This window comes from Atractosteus spatula, chromosome 9, assembly GCF_055471065.1.
Source record: "Atractosteus spatula isolate fAtrSpa1 chromosome 9, fAtrSpa1.hap1, whole genome shotgun sequence".
Lineage (NCBI taxonomy): Eukaryota > Metazoa > Chordata > Actinopteri > Semionotiformes > Lepisosteidae > Atractosteus > Atractosteus spatula.
The window spans coordinates 12823954-12846710 of NC_142714.1; the positions used below are offsets into that span (position 1 = coordinate 12823954).

At 39.0% G+C, this 22757-nt stretch overlaps 2 protein-coding genes across 2 annotated transcripts in view; both read left to right on the top strand.

Moving 5' to 3' along the window:
- Positions 1-2060: 2060 nt before the first annotated feature.
- Positions 2061-3032, top strand: ora6 (olfactory receptor class A related 6). Its single transcript, XM_088926097.1, has one exon. It carries the CDS (start codon positions 2061-2063, stop codon positions 3030-3032), a length of 972 nt encoding a protein of 323 aa, XP_088782223.1.
- A 7761-nt stretch (positions 3033-10793) lies between these two features.
- Positions 10794-22757, top strand: part of itpka (inositol-trisphosphate 3-kinase A) — a 28031-nt gene continuing 16067 nt past the window's right edge. Inside the window, exon 1 of the mRNA XM_088925995.1 lies at positions 10794-11644. Within this exon, the coding sequence (XP_088782121.1) occupies positions 10916-11644 (729 nt within the window). The 5' untranslated portion in view covers positions 10794-10915. The remainder of the gene's footprint in view (positions 11645-22757) is intronic.

The window sequence follows — 22757 nt, forward strand, 5'->3', positions numbered from 1 at the left end:
CTGTGAAGAGGTCCCAGAGGAAAACCGCTGATCATGAGGTTGCGTGTTTCAAGCACTTCAAAGGAACCGAGTGGTGAGAAGATGAACTCTTCCCTTCATGGGGCAGCTGTGAGCCCAGGGCTGGCAGAAGGCTCCAGGGGACTGAGGCAGATAGGACCCCTTCACCCTAACACAGCCTGTGTCCCAGTCTGGTGAGGACATGAAGCATGGAGGCCCTGTCCACATCAGACAGTTTGCCATTGAAAAGCCCCAGACTCCAGCATGCTGCAGCCAAGACTGCTACTCTGGCCACGTTGGCACTCTAACACAGCTGCTGCCTAGCAACGGTCTGAACCTCCAACAACCCGATACAAGCTTTCTCCGGTGGAAGGCTTGTGGTGGCAGAGCAGTAGCAATGGGGGTTTTGGTCCAGCCCCAAGGGAACAAGGTTGCAATTACTTTCTATCCTTCTAAGAACTGGCTTAACCCCAGAAGCTGAGGTCTAAGTCCTTGATATTGTGAACAAGGTCCTGGACATGGAGATCAGAGGCCACTTAGCAGATGTCAGGATAATCAATATCACAATCTTTGTGTTAGAGAACAGAGCTCTCAATGTCAGGTAATCCAGCTCCTAAGGAGACCCTCTTGGAAGAGAGAGACAGCAGCAGAAGAGCTAAAAAACTAAATATCTGCATGGTATGATTGCACTACATATACAGCAAGTACAGTAAGTAGTAAACTAAACAAGACAAGGAGAGGAGATTCCCCTCACAATACAAGCAGTTTAAGCCAATATGAGAAATATATTTCACGTCATGTTGAATTGTTACACTCTGGCCACGTGTTTTGAATGGTATTGTCTGCCATTATGTATGAAACACATACTTCAATTTTCATATCAGTCATTGATTCCATATGAGAATCAAGGGGGAAATTAAATTATTCACCAATTAATTAATTTAATTACCGTAATGATTGCTACTATTAGTATGGTATAGTAGCAGGTACTACTGCTAGCCAGAATTAGTCATCTAAGATCTAAGAAAATTCGATATTCTTATGAATAAGCAAGGAATGAGGTTGCGTCAAGGTTTTCTGTATTGTTCTTTGTGTTGTTTGTGAAATTGAATTGGAAGTTGTTGGGTATCTTTCTCCATCCAGCTGTTCTGAAAGAAAGGTTGGAATCAACTGAATGTGCAATTATTATGAAACATAAATACAGTACCTAGTTAAGAAAGCTATGTGTATTCTGTCTTTGTATTATCTACAGTGGAAAGTATATTGTTAGCTTACATACTGTGTATGAGATAACCATTGATAAGATTTGTTTTTATGAATTATTTTCATCTTTGTCCGTACCTTTCTTTGTTATTTTGTTGTTTGTTTTCCACAGGGCCTCCGCATGACTAGGCACAATAATGAGAAGATGAATTTCAGAATTGAATCAACAGAGCGTAATAAAATCTTGACACTAAATAGAACACTCTCATTAAAACATTCATCCACAGAAGGGCTCTGCTAACCTGTGGTAATGGCAAAGGTAACCCCAGGGTCCTTGTGTAAGTACATCTCTTCCTCACAAGGGCCCTTCAGGGTGTCATGTCATCTCAGGTACTGGAGAGCAATACGGAGACAAATGTCCACAAAACTGCATTGTTTCAACCTTAAAAAAACCAAATATGACTATTTTGTTATTTCCAAAAAACAGGGGGTTATATTGTGATGGTTGCATATAAAATGTAGAATATCAGCCTCTCACTATTTCAATTTCAGTTTGAAAATTGAGAAACTTCAATGCACAGCTGTGTGATTCCCAGTCCCCAGCTTCCTGTGCTGTTTCAGATAATGAACATGCAGCTAGCAAATCTCAAAACTCAACAAGAAATCAACATCTGACGTCCTCCAAGGGGAAACAAAGGAGAACAAATAGGCTTCACCTGTTTTTTTATGTTTTAAAAAGATGTTGGTGGTAAAGCTATACGCATTTCCTCTAGAACACAACAGGTACATCTAAGAGGAGAAACGCAGAGACAGAAGAAGTATAGCAGACAGCAAGATAATTATTTTAGGATTTAAATCAAATGGATTTAATGAACCCTGTGCTCCTAGTGCTCAGGTATCTGATCTCCATAGTAGGGATCATAGGAAACATAACTTTAGTAGTTTCAATTCTTAGTCATTCCCACATGAAGACCTTTGAAATATTTCTACTGGGACTGAGCTTCTCAAATTTAGAAGGCATCTTTCTGGTGAGCATTTTTGACATCATCACCAGGCTCGCACTCCAAAGCCTAGAAGAATGGTCTTTCAAAATCCTGAGGTTCATGGCCTCATTGGGAGAGACAGCAACCATTTTCTTTACAGTACTGATATCTGTCTTCCGCTACCAGAAGCTCAGGCATGCAGAGGCTCGGGGTAACCTGCCAACATCTTGGGACAACACCAGCACAGCCTGGGCTTTGAGTGGAATGAGCTTGTTTCTGTCCTTCTGCTTCTGTCTGCCAGCCTATTTCATAGAAAGCGATGAGCATGTGGATAATCACACTAGGTCAAGAAACTTCCTCACAGACCCATTCCAGTGCCCCAGAATAAACTGCCCAGCCATCAACCTGATCTACAAGACACTGTTCCTGTTGTTCAGCAATCTGATACCACTCCTCATCATCACAGCAACCAGCGGACTCATTCTGAAGGTTCTCCTCCACAGACGGAAAACTGTATCTGATGTGTATGACTCTTCGCACCATCATCATCATCAAAACCTTTATTTCTCTAAGAGCACCAAGACTGTCTTGGCAGCAATGTGTATCTTCCAGCTGGACTGGATTATGTACCTGGTACTTCACCTAGCCTTTGACTCATCTATGATGGACAATTGGTCAGAAATTGAGTTCTTCATTGTTACCACCTACACTACTATCAGTCCTTACGTATATGGAATTGGAACTAACATCTTCTCATGCAGACAGATTGTCAAAGTTCTTTCTTGCCTGTCTTTCTCTGCTTGTGGCTTATATAGGCAACACTCTATGTGTGCAAAGTGGAACCAGTAGAAACCGGTAAGGAGGGAATGAGGTAATGTGTACTGTAGAACATTTGTCTTGTCTTGTGTGTTGTCTGTGAAATAGAATTGGAACTTGTTGTGCTCTTTTTTCCACCAGTTGTTCTGAAAGAAATCTCATAGGATGTTATCAAATTTAGAATAAAAAATCAAATAACAATGACCCAAGAAAATTTTGGCTGGAAAATCAAGAAAGTATGTATGTTTTGATCTATGACATTTTTAGCACCACAGAACTAAAATTGCTCTTTTTCACCTCATAATGAAAATGAATTAATATTACTGTTAAATAATTTTTGTATTGATTTGTGGCATTTCGTTTTTTTTCTGTCTTTATTATACATATACTGCCAGAATGAATATCAAAAAGAAAACTATAGAGGGTGTTTTACACCAACGCATTTTTTTTACTGTATATACTTTGTTACATGTACACATAATGACTCATTCAATTATAATAAACGTTTGCAGTAATAAAGAGAAAATAAAGTATGCTATTCATTTAATACACTGAATGCTATGTAGAAATATAGGTTACATAGAAAGAAAAAATTCCATTATTTCCACAATAATTGCTTTTCCATTCATCCTGGTATTATCTTTCCTCTTATACTGATGACCTACAGTACGATTTTTTTTTTCTTGAATTTAAAAACATTTGTCTTAATTGCCTAGGAGCAGTCCTCCCGATAGCCACTAGAGGGTACTAGACACAAAACGTGGACTAGGCGGAAGAGAGCCGACCCACACATTAGTCTTTCTTAAGTGCCCATTTGAGGATATTATTGTATTGACTTGAGTTGTCCTAAAGTCCTTTGTGCTATACAAGAAGGTGCATTAATTACTTTTCATCCAGCACATAAATAAGGGGCCTAAATTCTAAACCTCAAACCCCAGATATATCCAGTGCCAAAGCTCGGCATTAATCTTTGTGCCAAAGTCTCCCCAGCTTAAAAGCTTGTTAAACCACTGAGTCTGCATCAAGTACAAAGACGCCTCCACTAAATGGATAGGTGAAGTTTATCACCATGGCAACGGGTTTTGACCACTAGCCAGAGTTATCTGAATTCTTCCCATTTCCCATAGATTAAAGTTCTGTTGTAGCGCTCAGAAAGGGAGCCTACATAAAACACATGATTTAGATCTCTATCACAAAACTTCCTTTCTGTTATGAAGCCTGGTACAGAGATTTTGAACTTTAGCTGACTGACATTTCTGTGTTGTACCCCATTTTGTTGGCCTGTGCACTGCAACTGGCATTTCCAATTCACTTTTCTTAAACTCAATTGTTAGGTGTGCCAACGCCTCACCCTCTGGCTGTGGAACACAGTAGGAACACTTTGCTCAGAATAGCAAATGGTATTACCACTAATACCGTAGGAGGGGTTTTTATAGCTTTGCAAACCGCATACAGATGATACAGATGACTGTAAGAAAAATAAAAAAAAAAATAGAGAGAGGACTGGACTTGGATTAAATCAAGTGAGCAGAAATACAATATTATTGTCTGCTTTTATTGCAAGGATTTCTTACTTGTAGCTTTTCTTTTTATGAACTACTATTAAATCAACATGTCAAGCATTTCCTGCTTTGCTGTCTGATTGCCATGCCCAAAAAACACAAAATAGATTTTTTTGGGGGGGTTGTTTTCAAGCTGACTTGTGATCTCTCTCGGAACCGAGGTGGAGGTCGCTCTGTCCGGAGCTGCGGAGGCCGGTCCACCTTCCCCGGGGCTGTGTTTGTCGTTTCTGTAAATGGTTTCTCGGCGTAGGGGCTGGAGACCTGAGAGAGCGGCAGCTTTAAGAACCTGGCACGGCCATCTGTTTGCTTTCACGGCTGCTACTGCTGCTAGAAAACTTCTAATCAGAGGTGTCTGTGACTCAGAGGAGACTGGCTTTGTAATTGTGCAATAAAGGTACGGCTGCAAGGGGACTGTATCCATTTGACTGCATGCCAGTATTTGCAGACAAGTATAACAAACCGAGTTGGCATTTCGAAATCTGATTTCTCGACTAATGCACTGCTGTGACTAATGGGGTAGTTATATATAATCTGAAGGAAGGGCCGCCCAGCCCTGTAGAACAAGTACTGTAAGTGATGGCAGAAAAGATCAGTCCCACCTTTGACTATGCAGTGACGTCCCGTGAAAGGGTCCTTCTGTTTATTTCGATGTAAGCCTTCTTGTGCAGGTACCAGACTGATCATTTTAAGGCTTTCTGTTTGTTTTGCTCTAATGACCTTGGCCTTACCCTGACTCCTTACCAATTACCAAGTACAGCACTGCACTCTGAAAATCTAAACATCTGAGGTTTACCAAAGCTATTTCTCCTCCATCTCTTTCCGGTTTCCTTTGTTTTTAGCTATGACAATAATAGATTCGTTGGAAATGGTTTGAAATGCTTTCTCTGGTGCCTCTCGGATTTGAAATTTCCACTGAGCATTTAATCATTTTACTAAAGACTCTACAGCTGACTCTGTTTTCCATTACTTTGCTGGGAAAAGTCATAATCCAATTCAAGTGTTAGAAACCAGGAATAGCAAATATCTTTAAATAACTCTTCACCAGTTCCCGTAACTAGATTGTATTTTTTATGCTGAATTGCAGTGAGTAACTCTAAGTATTATTTCCAAATAGTGTGTTGTCCTTTTTTTGCAAACTCTAGCTAAGTGACATAACCAAGTCACAACTCAGACCTCACCTTGGAGCTGAACTTCCAATTCACTGAGACATTACGTGAGACCTCCCTCAGTATACAGTATATAGCACTCACATTGCTTCAGTAATAATAATAATAATTGCTTACAATTACAGTATGTAGTGCTTTTCTGGACACTCCACTCAAAGTGTTTTACAAGTAATGGGGGTCCCCTCCACCACCACCAATGTGCAGCATCCACCTGGATGATGCGATGGCCGCCATAGTGCGCCAAAACGCTCACCACACACCAGCTATTATTGGGGAGGAGAACAGAGTGATGAAGCCAATTCATAGATGGGGATTATTAGGAGGCCATGATTGGTAAAGGCCAATGGGAAATTTGGCCAGTACGTAGTTTCTGCTAAGGATTTCTTAGTAACAAACTGCCTTATGCCTTAAATTACCTAATGCTAACACATTACTGATCTTCCTAGCAAAACACATGACAAATGAAGCACTTTGGATATTTACAGTACATTTTTCGAAGGTCACAGAACAGCACTATTATGAAATGCACCAACAAAAAAATTGGCAGTTCACAAGTATGATTACTGTATTTCCGATACCAATAATTATGAAACCTATTTCTATGTGACACTTTTTACATAGGTAAACAACCTGAACACTTGGTTTAAAAGGAAACGCATAACTGCTTAATTTACCTTTACTAATGGCAGACACATTGTCCAACTACAGCTATACAGTATACCTGCCTGGAAATGATTCTCAGAATCATAAGCTTGAAACCAAACTAAATGCTGGGCACCATAGGCAAGGGAAAATACACTACTCAAAAGGTAATACTAATACTGGATACATGTATGCTATTTACCATTTCTCTCTGGACAGACAAGTCCTGTATTATCTGATGCTGTGTATAGGCATATGAAAAATGGTCAGCCATTAATTTTTTGTCCAAGAGAGATGTGATATTTCCATTTACAGTTGCCCATTGTATTCCAGTCAGGCATCATTTTAATGTGCTGATGAAGCTGTTCTGTTGTCTTTGGCAGAAAGCTGCAGTACCTGGACATAAAAATAAATTCTTGTTCACCTACTGCAAGTGCAAATGCTGTAGTTCTGTCATGATCAGTGTTATGGCTTTTGGATTGAAAGAGTCCACAGCAAGAACTATGAAAATGATATTCTTCTCTCCTGGGAGAAAACAGAGGTAATCAGACAGTGCCATAACATTCCTTTATGTTAAACAGGTTTTCCAAAAATCTAATTTCAAATTGCCAATCATCTGTTGGGTTCATTATTGATACACGTGTGAGTTTTTTTCTCTATGCAGACTAACATACTGTATACAGTAGGTGGAAAAACACAGCTGAGAGATTTTCTTATTTTATGAAATGGAAATTTCTGCTCACAATGAGAATTTGTTTTAGTGGTGATGAAATGAGAAACATGACAATGTCTGCAGACAGCCCCTCGTAGATTTTTTTAAGACCTTTTCAGGCCTTTACAAATTGGGATTTAGCTTACAATTACGGTGGGTTTGAATTAGCAACGTTTGCCTGAACTGGTGATTTCCTCAGTGATAGTGGTTCTCAATGGAATCAATGGAAATCCTCTTTTCAAATAGTACTGTATGTACGGTACTTCCTTTTTCAACTCCTGATTTACCAATTTGTAGATGCACTCCTAAACAAGCTTCACAAAGAGTGACTTTCCCCTTAGGATTTATTATGGACTTTATACATTCAATATGATATAGCCAGCAGCTATATCACTCTGCAACACACAACTGGCAACCCACTGAAACTAAGCAGGTGTAGCCTGGTCAGTACCTGGATGGGAGACCTCCTGGGGAAAAAACTAAGGTTGCTACTGGAAGAGGTGTTCTGCTCTCCTCCCCACTGATAGCTGAGGTGTGGTGAGTGTTCTGGCCACTATGGTGGCTGTCGCATCATCCAGGTGGATGCTACACATTGGTGGTGGTGGAGGGGAGACCCCATTACCTGTAAAGCGCTTTGAGTGGAGTGTCCAGAAAAGCGCTATATAAGTGTAATACTTCAATGTCTGCAATATACAGTACTGGAACGCAGTTGGCAAATGACAGTAAGGTCTGGATCTGAGAGCTTCTAGCCTAAATGTTCCACAAAGGTAAAGTAAATATTATGAACAAGAGATTACAATTTTAGCTGACATTTTATCAGAGCAAGTAATATATATATTTTATTGTTAACATTAATATAAACAGTCTGAGTGTCTGTATTACCTCACCAATGACTTAGTAATCTCTGTAGATGCAAGAACTTTACATTAACTCCCACATGAACCGAGTTGCCCACCATAACTGGGGGCTAATGGGAAGTGTTAAATACACTGAATTATTATTGTATTTATTTAGAGAACACAGAAATTAATTATGCTTCAGTCCATAGTATGGGGGTGATGTACAGAAGAGTCTCTGGATTCATAACTGGTGGGTTGTGGTTGTGGGCTTAAGTCCCCACTACAGAAACTGCTTGAGTCAAGAGGTACTTTATCCCAGTTGCTCCAGTCCAACCAGCAGTACGAAAGAGGACCAGTGTGGCCGAGGGGGAAACTCATCCGGGAGGAGGGAGTAACTGTATGTGCTCTCTGTTCACTTAGTGCCATGGAACCAAGAAAATCACTGTCCTGATGATACAGAAATTGCTTAATGTCTGTATTTTAAGGCAAACAAGTTAGCCGAGTGACACCTTAGTACTTTACAGTAGGTATAAATTAAGATAGTAATTTTGTACTTACTGTAGCTGGGTGTTACCTGGTAAACTGCAAAGAAACCTTAGTGACACCCTAGTGCTTTACGCAAGGAAAGACATAAAGCTTTCAATACATAATGGCAGACCGGGCACTGGAGATGTCCAATTCAGTGTCTTAAAGGTTACCCCAAATCATCTGTTTCTATAAATTGGGAATGCTAGTAAGTTACTGATCAATTGAGCAAGTAATATACTTAATTATGGGAGCTCTGGTCTTTGATAGCTGACAATTTCTGTTGTAAATGATTTCTAAGTAATACAACAAGTTACTTGCAATAGATGATAAGAACATTTTCCAAGTCTTGGAAATGAAAGATTTGAAGATTTCTGTAATAGTTTCCAGAATTTGGCTTTTCAAGAGCTGGAGACACCTGGTTAACATTATAGGAAAACACGACTATCAGTAAGGTGCTCCTACTAAATCTGATGATCAATCCAATCATTTTCTAACCACATCTTTCAATTCAGGGTCACAGGAGAGCTAGAGCCTATCCCAGCAAGCAACAGGCACAAGGCAGGACGCAGCCTGGACACGGTGACAGTGCACTGCAGGGCAAACACAGACACAAACACACACACTCTAGGAGCCCCTTAACCTACAGTAGCAGTATGTGTTTGGACTGTGTTTGAGAAATCCAGAGCACCCAGAAGAAAGCCACACCAACAAGGGGAGAACATGCAAACTCCACACAAATAGCACCCCAGGTCCAGAATTGAATGCAGGGCCTGAGGGCTGTAATGCGGCATGCTCACCCCTGTGCCATTGTGCCACCCACTGGTGAAATCGTCATTTCTAATGAAAAAACATCAGTGCAACAAGTGCAGCGGCAGTATTGTAGACGTTTTGACGACAAGCAGATGAGAGTGGAATTTGTTTAGAGTGGGAATTCTGACATTAAAAAAAATTCTGGCTTTAAAAAATAGGACACAAACTGGTTTTATATAAATATAAATGGGGGAGAAACTTTATTCTGTTTATGCTGGTCTGCTAATTTGGTATGTGGAGAATGTTGGACATTTCCCCTTTCCTCTATGTTCACTTTATAATCATTAATTACTTTACATTCTTTCTTCCGGTGGTCACACATTCCATTAAAGTGGATCAGTATGGGCAACTGCCCTGGAGATTGAAGAGTTGCTAATAGAAAGGAATTAAAGTAAATTACAATACAAGCAGTGAGGAAGCCATTCCACCCATTTAGCCCTCTTGGCACTTAATAACTAATAGATCGAAAGGTTTCGTCCAGCTGTTTCTTGAAGGAAGCCAGGATATCAGTTTCAATGACTTGAGTGGGTAGCTTGCTCCCTACTCCCACCCTTTGGTTAAGGAAATCTCTACTGTTCTTGGCTTTAAATGCACTTCCACATACTTTCCACTTGGGCCCTGTGGTTCGTTTTCCACTGTTTATCCTTTGAGGGTTTTGAACACTTGTATCGTGTCCCCTCGTCGTCTTCACCCTTTCAGACTACGAGGGTCAGTTCTTCCATTAATATTCATGAAAATGCGTCACAGAACAGGGTCACGCCATGTGCTTCAAAACCTCATTTCTGGTGCATCGTTGCATTTTGAAATGTGAACATGGTACACTGGTATGGCCTTTTTCACTGTGTTAATGACGTGGGCTGGTGAAGGGTTTAGTTAGCAGCTTTCCATCACCCAAAACACAAACAGCAAAGGAGTTTCAAAAACTAATGAGGTTGATTTGGCTGATGATGTCTTGCTCGTTTTGAATGTTAATGGAGCTGACCTTGTGTGTGCATTGGAAGCATTATGCTGTGCAGATCCACCCGTTTAGGAAGAAAAAGGCTTTCAAATTCTGAAATTTGCATTCCATTATAGGTAGATCTTCAACCTTTTACACTGGAAATATAATGTGGGAGGAATAGATATCGGAAAGGGACCGCTTACACTCCCCTTCACCAATCTGATGACATAGAAACAGTGACTGTGCGTTTTCGCCTTGGGAATGGGAGAAAAGAAGAAACCGAATCAGTCTTTTCTTTGCTGTTTTTTTTAATACAGTATGGGTTCATTCCGCATACTAAAGAAACATTTAGAACGCCGCCCGAAAAACGTAGAAATCGAGTTACTAACACTCAAAGGTCTGCCCTCCTTTGTCATTTTGAGGCAGGGGATTGCTTAAGTGTGAGTCAGTACTTCAGGAGCGAGGTTTCCCAAAGGCTGTTTACATAGACTGATGATTGTTTCAAGATAGCAAGTGGCGCTGGCACTGCCTTAGCATACAGTACATTCTTCACTTGTGCGAGACTGAACGAGGAAGTGCTGCAAACCCGCAAAACGAGTAGCAACGCGCTTCAGCTTGTCTGCAAAGCATTAAAGTAAAATCGAAAGAAACTTGCTCAGAAAAAAAAAAGTGTTTTGCAAAATAAGGAAGACACCCCATGTAAACCGCGTCGTCGCTATGCTCCACACATACAGCGACACAAGTGGAGATCCCACTACGCAGCGAGATAGCAATCAAGAAATACTCTCAGGGACAGCCGTCAGCTCTCGCAGAAACAGCAAGTCAAGACAACGTAGTTTCGCCAATTCAGTGACAGAAAATGCTGGACTGAAGTCTGGAAAGCGGACGGAATTCATATGCCATGAAATAACCGGAGTTAGCGTGGTGGAGCTCAGATCATTGTTCGAGGAGCCCCGCAGAAGTGACAGCAACCTTCGCCGCCCTCACCAAGCCAACCCAGGCAAACACATGCCCAAAGAACGGCGAAGGTCTAACAGGGAGCTCAGCCAAACGAGTGGGCATGGGAGCAGCGGGACTGGCTCGCTGAAGGAGAGGAGAGCCAGCCGCAAGGTGACGGAAGGCTGCAACGGGGGCTCGCCGGTGGGTGAGCTCGGCAGCGGCGCGGCGGGCAAGGCCAGGGGCGACTCACCTGGTGGATGGAACCGGCTGAATAACCACCGCGTGCCCCAGGTGACGATCACCCCCGAGGGCGGCGGGTGCCCCCGAGAGATGCAGGAGGAAGACTGGGGCGATGTTAATGGGCCTCTGCGCCGAAAGCTGTCGAACTCCTCGCTTTCTTCAACCGGGTCGTCGGTCTTTGAAGAATCCGAAGATGACATTCTTAGTGACAACGAGACCAAGAGTAAAGGCATTGTTACTTTGGAACCAGTGGAAGACACTGGCATAGTAAGTTCTCTTCTTTAATATCCCGTCTTACTGCATTAATTTGCTAGGGGGAATCCTGACTGCCTTTAAATCGTGTGAACCTTAATTTAAATAGCGACATTTTAAACGAGATGAAACGACTAGTAACACTGTAGTTTGAACCTGTGAACCTGTTTTGAACTAAAAGAACAAACTTTTATGCGTCTGTGCTGAACTGTTTTAAAGTGATTTTATAAAACTCTTTCTCACCGGATTGTGCGATAATCAGAAATGCTGATCACTTTAATACCGGAAAGGTATTTTGCCATCCTGCTTAGGTATAATAACAAATAATACTGAGTAAAAATGGGGGAACTGTGCTCCCGTAACTCGAAGTTAACTCGAAGTTACGGGAGCAAAGAGCTTCTCTGCTGCATCTGAAATTAAATATTAACAAAACAAGAAGATCCAGAGTGCAAGATTCTGTTTTCCCTTTAGATATGTTTTTTATTCCCTTTATATTGTTGATCTGAAACTGCAGCGTTGCTTTGTGGGTTTCAGTGCTCGATGTGGCAAGTCTTTATAAGGTACAAGTCCTCTTCGTTTTTGCTGTAAACACGTTGTTAATGGATTGAATAGATTGGACATCCTCAATAAGACAGTCTGTATTCTCAATTAACCACTAACGAGATGTGTTAAACGAGAAGACAGTGCGCTCACTTCACACAGACCGTTCATGCAAAGAACATTTTGAATTCAAAGAGGCTGAACAGATTCATTTTTTTGTCTGATGTCTTAAGATTTTAAATTAAATTTCCTTCCAGAAAGAGCACTGACATGTTATGTAATGATGAATTCTGAAACTCCCCCACAAAGATGAGGACTGGGATCCGTAGAACAGCTTGAAGACACTGAATGGCCTCTAGTCAGCGTAATTTTTTTTTCAGTTTGGAGGACAACGTTTAGAGCAACACTGCCAAACTGGCATAAAGTTACAGTTAAGATACCTGGAAACAGCAAACGTGCATTATCCTTCTTTCTTTAACACCTGGGACACACAGGGCTGTGGCTGTGTGGGGACATATGACATGCAGCTGTAATGAACTGGAGGCAGACAGACAGATGGGCAGATAAATATGTTTTTGTGTTGTTTGATTTCAGGAGTATTTGTTATAGGTAGGGCACTTGCATTCCTTGATTATATGCAGCACGCTGCTCATACAGTACTACACACCTACACAGTTTGAGGCCTACTACCCGTGTCCTATATTGCCCACAGCATTGTGAATCAGCCAGAGCTAATTAATATAACATAACTGCTGCCCACAGATCAAATCCAGCAGTGGGCATGAGCTTTGATGGCAGAACAGCTTGCCAGATCAGATCTGGGAAAAGAGCCTCACCCTTTTAACACTGGAAGGTATTCAAAACACGTAAATTACAGGCTGACAACCACCAAATCAGCAACAATTGAAAAGACACAAACATGTAATTGTTTTAACTTGTGTGAATACATTACGTTAATATGTAAATGTATATTTGTACACAGTGTATGCAAAATCTTAAAACTGCATTTGCTATGAAAGTATTTTTTCAATATATAAGATATATACAGTAGGCCTACTGTACAGTATATGAAATACTTTTAAGTTTCTTTGATATTTCACAGTGTAGTATACTAAATTAATTGATTAGCTTGGGATTTTTAAGTTGAGAATTAAATGATCATTTTGAAGTAGTTGTGCATTACTACATTACTGAGAATTGAAAGCCCATTTTCAGCTGAAACAAAAATCTCTTAAACAGTTTTAGGATCTTAATCAAATCACTGTTTGGCTTATGAAGCTGCCTTGGAACATGGACTCAAATAACAAGAATGATGATTTACTTAAAAGACAGCCCACCTGTATTCTGTGCAACACTGTGAGAAAAAAAAGTGATCTATACCATTATAAGACCCGTCTGATGTAGTGCATTCTCTTCACTGTCTCACACACCATTAATAAGTGATAATTTACATTTATGTCAAGTTCTTACAATTACTATCAAGTAGGATCATGCTCTAGCTATGTAGACATTTTGTCTGTTTGTACATGCACTAGAAAATCACAGGTCAGAACTACCAAAGATGTAATGTGTAATGTTGAATTGTTTGGCACCGGTGGGCACTGTGAGTGAACATTGCTGCTTTACAGTGCTCTGGCTCTGGGTTCAATTTCATACCTGGGAATCTGTGTGAGTGGAGTTTATATGTTCTTCCTCTTTGCTTTGGTTATCTCCAAAAACATACTGGTAGGTTAATACACTTCAGGGATTATTGGCCTTGGTGTGTGTTTGTGTCTGCGTATACCTAGTGGGGAATTGATATTCCGCCCAGGGCGTATCCTGCCTTGAGCCTGTTGCTTGCAAGGATAGGCTTTGGCTGTTCTGCAGCCCTGCATTGGAAGAGGCTGTTAGAAAAAGGATGGATGGAATTTTGTACTCATGATTTTAGTATACACAAAATAACTGCCTGCACAATATACAGTGCCTGCAGGGGCACTCCCGAAGACTGGAACTTTACCGTATCCTGATTATTTTCGGTGCATTTGAAAGGGCCTGTATTTAACTTAAATTATGTGACTGACTAACCTCATTTGAATCCCATTTGATTTTTGTTTAGTTCAGGCAAAGCGGCTGAGAATTGAAAGCATTTGTAGCTCAATAGCTTGTGGTTACTGAAAAGCAAGATTTGCATATCAGCAGGTATTGGCTATTATAATATTCTGCAGCAGTCACTGATTATCTACTTCCAGGCTTATAGACATTAGATTTCCTTTCAATTTCGTACTGTATGTGATTTTGGTTTTAAATCTGTTACTTTATAATTACCTTTAACAACAAAGGTGTGGAATTATGATTTTTAGGCACATTTCTATGTAGTAAAGTGGTTTATGTTTCTGGAGATTCCTAATGTTGAGAGTGAGGCTCTATATTAATGTAATAGCTCATCAGGAGATGTAATTTCTGGCTAAGCATGTGTTACTTTCCCAGATGAACTGGAGGTGATCAGGGTGTATAAGAGAACATGGATTGTTACACTTTCCTGGTGGGTGTTTGCTGTGTGAATATTGATCTTTATCACAGACTAAAGAGTAGTATCCTCATCCTCAAAAGAGTTATGTGCACAAGAGTTCTGAAATTTAGTTATTTTTCACACTGCCAAGTTGTGGGAGATTAAAACTTGTACAGTAAGCACTGGCAAAACCAACATCCGCTCAGTGTGTTTGTTAGTTGGGGGGGATAAAGCTGGGCTGGACATAATAATACCAGTAATAAGACCAGTAATAATCAATCTCCGTGTGGTTTTTTTCATGGTTTTGTTAAGAGAAAGGGGCCAGTCTTTTGTTTTTTGCTTTCAGGATGGGGGGGGCGAGAGGAGGTTGTTGGAGGAAATGTTGGGATACCAGGAGAGGAGGAAAACATATTTCACCCCCTCCTCCCTTTGATGTTGTCACTGGCACCAGGGACTATTGGAGATAGCAGCAGCTTCTTGTGATTTTTGGGGGTGGGTTACTTCAATTAAAATCAATATAAGATTTTATCGTATCAAAGTGTGTAGTTGTTATAGGCCTCATTTATAGTTGTGTGTAAATGTCACCTGTATTTTCCTTTTTAAAGGCAGAGCAGACCTCAAGTAGCCTTTTCCCAGAGATAGGACTGGACATTATTCAGTGCTAACAGTGTCTTGTAAATTCTTTAATTTCATTACATCTGCTCTGTTTCATACATTTCATGCCTCATGAAGACTGTTGTCTTAACTGTCTGTCAATATCATAAAATAGGTTTAAGTGTTCTGGGTGTTTCATGCCGTAAAAATAAACAAAAGCTGTTTTTTGTACCTAATCATTTTTCTTGGATCCCACTGGGAGAGTTTTTAAAAATTATTTCTACAAATGTGCAAGAGTCTAGCAAGGTACATAAAACAAAAGGGGGTAAAATCTTCTCTGCATCTCTGCAGGAGAGAGGACATTTTGGGCAACCCTCTTTCTGAAGATCCGTAATTATTTTTGTACTAAAGACAATGGGCAACACTTCTGTCCCTAGAGGAACTGGTGGACGACTGTGACGTAGCTCTGTTACAGATGTGGAACGCAGAAGGATTTCCATTCCAAGTTAGAAGAGAGGCAATGTTCCATTCTACTTCCTATACGTCAGCCTGTTCTGTCTTGTTTATGAAAGCTGCAGTTAATTTTACACTTGTGGCATTTGAAGGGGTTGCGAAACAGAACCGTTTAAAAGTGTATCGGAAGCAAAGATTGAATATATCCTTTACACGCAGAGCATGTTCACAGGACAGCTGAAGACCTACTGGCACCGGTGCTTGAACTGAGAAGTAATGGGCTGGAACACCATTCTACTTATTAAAAGGAGATTTCTTCTGGTTATAGTAAGTGGTCTTGTTAATAGGTGTTTCCCCTTTGCGAAAATGCCATTTCTCGTCTTGAGAAAGGGGAAACATGTTTGAACTTAAAAACCTGATTGGTACCCAGCAGTGCAGACAGATCATATACTGTAGTTGTTGTCATGTCACATTGATAGTGCCACCAAACAATGTTTTTATCAGTACAGTTTAGTGTGGTTACAACACACAGGAGCTGTGAAATTGAGGTGATTTACATTTTCTCTGTTGTTAAGCACGAGTTTAACTTATTTTCAAAGGGATAAACTTACATCCTTATTCTGCTTATTATAGTGACAGTCACTCAATATTTGACTTTGCTGGACAAACCGGATTTGTCTATGCAAACCATTCAGCTGAATTTTGTGGGTTGACTCCGGCTGGTGGACTGTAGGCAAACAACCGCATCTTTGCAGTGCTGTCCTAATGTGAGAATGTACTGTATTTCCACTCTTTATTCTTGGATATAGCACAGGGAACAAAATCTTACCCATAACAAGCCACTTAGCCTTGATTTTAAAAATCACAATTTCTTAGAAACATTCACCTTTCTAACTTATTTCTGCCATCCTTTATTGTTTTACTGTTTTTTCTTTATGTGTATATATACAGTACAGTGTATACACTGAAACCAACAACATTTGTTATATGTTAATACTTCCCAGTGTATAAATATATTCACACTTATCTCGTGTCTAGTATTTTTTACAGCATTGACCTCAATCTTGATCAGATAGCCGAATATTATAAAATGGAGCAGATAACTTGCTACATTTTTTGCTTGCTAATTCTCATTCGTACCTGTAGCCATATTGTTACTAAACACTTGACTTTCTATGCAAACATGTAGGTATATTGTTGTTCCTGTTGTTTTTTTTAAAACAACTTGCCCCCCCGTGGATAATAAAGACTCTCTCTTTCACAGATACAAAGTACAATAGTTAATTTTTGGTTCTACAATTGCACAGATGAAGTTCATGCTTTTATTAGAATACTTCATTAATGACAAAATAGAGCTCATTTTTTTAGAATGTCTCAGCTGTAATGGCGTACTGTAAATATAATACACATACACAGTACAGTATATAATAATACACAATTATAATATACTGTATATGTATATTTTATAAACATGTAAACACGTAAAAACATATATTTTATATATATACACAGGCATGTATAGATATACAAAAATATATCTGTATCTAGATACAGTATATAAAATATATCTATCTATAATACTTTATATATAAGAAGAGAATTTCAGTGTAGATATAGGATTGGTCAATGCTTATACCCTTTTAATATATTGATTATACATCTTTAAGTCTGCCCAGTGTGATGTCTGGTAAAAGTCTCAGAAGGGAGATCTCCGCACGGATTCTTGCTGTGCAGTGGAATTCAGCTCCTATGTTTCTGTGGCTTAATTCAGCTTGAATCAGCACTGTCCTTGTTTTCTGCTCCACAGGGAGGGGAGGTGTTGGTGGTATCTGGGGACGCTGTGTGGTTGGCATAAACAGTTCTCTTTTGTTTGACACAAATCTCGTGCTGGTGGCTTTGCCAATGCTTTGTGCGTACACTGTTAAACTCAAACTCGTGCTTTGAAGCGCGTCTGTATTCTCCTTCTTGTTTTTCAGAATGGCAAACATCAGCTTATGCTACAAACAAGGATATTGTTGTCATTTACTTGTGTTAATCTCAGCACAGCATTGAGAAATGAAGGTCAAAGCTATGACCTGGCCTTTAGCTCCAAATACATGTATCAATTAGGCTGATAACAGTGAGAAACCCAGAGATATTACAAAAATAGAAAGAAATGTAAACAAAATAAATCAAAATAAACCTCATTATTGACACCTAAGAAGTTCACAGAATTCTGGCTAATTGTTCAGGCAGGATACTGTCTGAGAGTTACTTTTTATTAGTATACTAATTTAAGACGCAGGGTGTACTGTATATACTTTCGTCAATGACTCAGTGAATTGCTGTAGAATTTACAAATAATGTTTTTATACTTTCTGGCATGATTCTCTATACTTTTTAGATGCCACATGCTTCAAAGAAGGAAAAATCAATTTCATTTAAGAAGAGAAATCACTCAAATTATTATATTTTAAGAAATGTTATTTTTCACACATCATAAATATCATCTATAGACTCGACTTTGCACTTTTACAGAATCCCTTTAAAAATATTTGAGTAGGTTTAAAGGATTGATTTGGAAAAAAAAACCCAACAACCTTAATTTGAATATGAAAATAAAAGAAGTCTGCAATGTAGGCTTTTAAAATGTAAATGTCATCACAAATATATCTTTTCCTTTGCTGTTTACACCAATAAGCTTGTGAAGATTTTAAAGGTCGAAGGCACCACATGTGTCTCTCACTTCCTCTGCTGTGCTCTATATTAAGGAAGTGTTTTTTTTAATTTTTAGACCAACAGAAATACCCGTCAAGGGCAATTACAGATAATTTTTTTGTATGATTTATTATATTAAATGGGGGTAAACCTGTCATGATATAATAAAGTATTAGCAGTGTTTATTGGACATTTGTTCTGTGAATTATTTTGTATTGTGTAAATATGTGTATACATCACCAAAATAATGACATACAGGATTTATTTAAAAGTTTAGTTCAGAAAGGACAACTTTTGTTTTCTCTCTTTTTGGAGATACTAGGTTTTAAATGTCCACACTGCAGGAAATTCCTATTATTTTTTAAAGAACCAGACAGTATGTGTTTTGTTTGTATTGTATTGTATTGTGTTGGGTATTTGTTTCTTATTGAGTGAAACGTTTCTGTGTGGCTCTCTGTTGTCCTTTATGCTTGAATTGTTTGTGCCACACAAACGGCACCAGCAGAAAGGCAAGGCGAAATGATAGCACTCTGAACAAAGCCCTCTGACATCCGTGTCTAATAATGACCTTGGGGCAGCGTTACCAAGACGAACATCAGGTATATTCACACAGACATGAACTGAGTGAACCAACCAAAAGCAAAGGATTAAAAAGTGCCCAGACAACAGCATGTAGGCATGAAGCCAGCTACATCTGCTGCAAATTTCTTTGCTTCTTAACAGAGTTTAATGAAATCCTAACTTTTTATCATTTAACCAAGATTTTAGTATACTGTAATTATGAAGATATGCAGACAATATTGTGGCTTCTTTCAAGAAAAGGCTGAATCCTCAGATCAGTTAGCTACTAATAACCAAGTAAACAAGATGGTTATTATTTACCTCTCATTTGCAACCTTTCTTAAGTTGTGGGCAACCACAAAGACACTTCTAAAACCTTTAGTCCTCTGAACTCTTGATTGTTTCAGGTATTTTAAAGACCACATTTGAGCTTGTTGTCTGCTCTTCCTCAGTTTTAAAATCTAAAGAGTATTAAACAAAAGCAATACTAATACTACTAATCTATCTATCTACTAATACTACTTTGTTTTTTTCCACACACAAAACAGTAGCAGGACACAGTATTCTTTAAAAGGCATCAGCTTTGGCCTCAAGGTTTGTGCCCTCCAGACTTAAAGGAATTATATTACAGTAGGTTACACTGCTTCTGCTGCAGGCTACACTGGCTCTTTCAGCCAAAGCCACTTAATGACACGAGGTATTAAATATTTATAGTATATTTAGAAATGCAATACTTAAATTGCTTATATAGTCTGACATAAATAATATTCTGTTTTGTTCTAGTCAATATTTTCTTTTTGATGCTGTTGTGATAAACAGAGCTTTTTTTCCTCTGCATAAGTGCTGCTAGATTATGATTGGCTTCAATACAGAGTGTCAGCATTAAGAACAAAAAATACTTTCTTAATAAAAACTATATGTAAACTATGAAGAACACACAGGGAAAATATCTCAGTAAACGAGGTCTTGTTGCAGTGCTACACTCACAATCCCATGCACAGCAGAAGCAGCGCTTGCATTTGTCCTGTCTTTCTCAGGTCATGTACTGTAGATACAGCATGCTATATATCCCCTAAACAGTTTGTGAAAACACTTTTCAACCCTGAGAGTAAATGGCATAGAAAAATCTATACTTTGCACCCACTGAGATGCTTACTGGATGAGGGACGACACAAGCTGGAAAAACAAACATGAAGAACCAGCCACGTCTTATGTAATGCAATATAATGGAAAAGAAAGCAAATATCTGAATGTGGAAGAAATCAATAATTCAACTGTTTTTAAATGAGCAAGCAATTCAAAGAAAAAAAACCTGATTGGATGTAGATTGTACCGAAACACTGTGTTAAACACATACCAGATAAAATGAATAGTGTTTTATTTTAAAATATTCTTATTTTTAAGTCCTTAAACAGGTATTTTTGTTAAAAAAAAGTCAAATAGCTTCTTTATAAAATTGACTGTCAATCTTTTGAAGACCTTGAATGTTTACATGACTGTTACAGAAAAGACTGAATTTAAGTTAACCAATAGACACAGTAATGTTACAAATGAGCTGCTTGGAAATACTGTACTTTGGTCACTGACCTTTTAGGAAAATATGGTTTGCTTTTTAAAAATTTCATCTTTCTTTGCTGTTCTTTATTCTTTGTATCAATGTAAAATGTCTCAGTTGATGACCAGTCCTGGGGAAGAATTTACGTTACATTGAAGATGATTAGTAAAACCTTCTAGTCATAGTTCATTGCATATTTGGAAGTTATATTATGACTCTGTGTCTTTTACCGTGTTGAAAATATTTACACATAATTTATGTATTTTTTTGCTCTGTGCCTGTCTGTCACACACACTAGTAAGGAAATTGAAACATAAAAAGTGCTGTGAAAGGGAAGGTCGCACAGACCACACACCCTAAGCACACACATACCCACACTCTTGCTGTGCCAGGCACACTCAGATACGCATTTGTTGTCGCAGTTTTTGCATGCCTTGGGGTCAAAATATGGAAAATTAGTGCATACGAAAAGACCTTGTGTTTCCTACACATCTCTGACCTTTATGTTATTTACCCAAGAGAGATTTTAAGAGGATTACAGTATGCTTGCCTTACTGGGATTCCAGATAACCAAAACCACATATTTGCAGAACAGAGACAGGTGTGGATTCAGAGACTCGATATAAAGTTCCCTGTGCTTCTTCTCTTTGCAGAAGTTCTAATTGATGTGCACAAGAGAATTTCCATAAGCTGTTAGGAAAAACATTTATACTACCTGAAAGCTGTGCCAGTCTTAAATGCTTGTGGTTAATACACCACATGGTATTGCAAGTTCACAGATTGGAAGATAGGTCTGTCTCCTGCACAATTCTAGAAAGGTTTGGGTTAGTGCTTTGTGTTAAAGATACAACAAAAAGTGTGATTTTTGCTTTGGAGGTGTGTTGACAGGATTTTTAATTTTGGGGAAAAAGGGTTCAGTGGATTAGAGTGTTGCAAAGCATTCCATTACAGCTGTGCAAAGGCTTTGCAAATTAGTTACAAGATTAACTTGGAGACTGCAGTCTTCAGGCGAAGCAAAATCTCCAATTAGCTCACAACAACATTTCAAGGTCTTACTTATCAATTTGTTTAAATTCTGGATTTGTGAAAATAAGCAACCTCTGGTGAACCATGTTTTCTCTGTGAAACAAGGGCTAAAAACAACAAGATGCACAAAGATGACATACTGTATGCATTTTGAAAGTTCCTTGAAGTTGCCATGTAGTGAGTAATGAATTATCCAGTCGTCACCAGTTAGCTAGGCCTGAACAACTTTTCAGTGCCGTAATCATTTTGAAAATAACCAAAGCATATGTTAAGGTTGTAGGAATTTGGAGGGAGTACGAAGTCCATGACAAACAGTGAATAAAAACTAAAATGGCTGTTTCTTTATAATATTGCTTTAAGTCTTACCCTGTGTGGGCATGCACACACGTGGGTGATGGAACTTTGGGTAGGGCCTTATCTTCTGGGCTGGGTGTTGGAACAGGTTCCAAAAACAAGACATTTTGGCAAGGGAGGGTTTTTAAGACTAAGGTTCCTCACAGAGGTGATTGCCAACTCATTCGAGAAAGTTCCTTTCATTCTTGCAAATGAAGATGACTGGGAAATTCAGCCCGATCAAGACAGTTTTCACCCGTAATCACATGAGGTTTCTAAAACTGTTAACAAGCTTAAAGTTCAAGAAGAAAAAGATCCACAACCTAATTTTTTTTCTAAATTGCCTTTTACTGCTGGCTTCAGGGGACAAAATGCTGCTGGAATGGATTGATTCCTGTTTTGTGGTGTACAAATTACAGTGACAAATCTTTCCGCTTTAATCGGCATTATCCCATTTAGAATAGCTGGGGAGAAGTGTTAAATGTGTTTTTCCGTGAAATCGTGCTTTTGTAGGATATAGCTATTTAAAAAGAGCCACTGTAGCACAGAGCTGAGAGAGTGCTGTTTGCTCTCATGGTGTCCTGGTCATGCTGCACAAAGCATTGGAAGGGGAGGGTTCAGGAATTCAGGATTTGGTGTCTTTAACATAGCGAGTGCTGCTCTGCTTAACTAAACATTTTTTGCATGTTAGTTATGTAATGTTACTACTCCAAATAATAGCTGTTATATCTTCACCATAGCTGTATTATGCATACAAACATGATGTAGGTGTAGATCTTGTATAAGCACTTATGTTGGGTGTTTGCATTGAATCAGTTAAATATTAAATATCCTTATGCTGTCTGTGTCAGGTGTAATTATGTGATTTGAGTATGTTGATC

Coding starts and splice junctions, on each gene's coding strand:
- ora6 (XM_088926097.1), top strand. CDS start 2,061: ATGGATTTAATGAACCCTGTGCTCCTAGTGCTCAGGTATCTGATCTCC.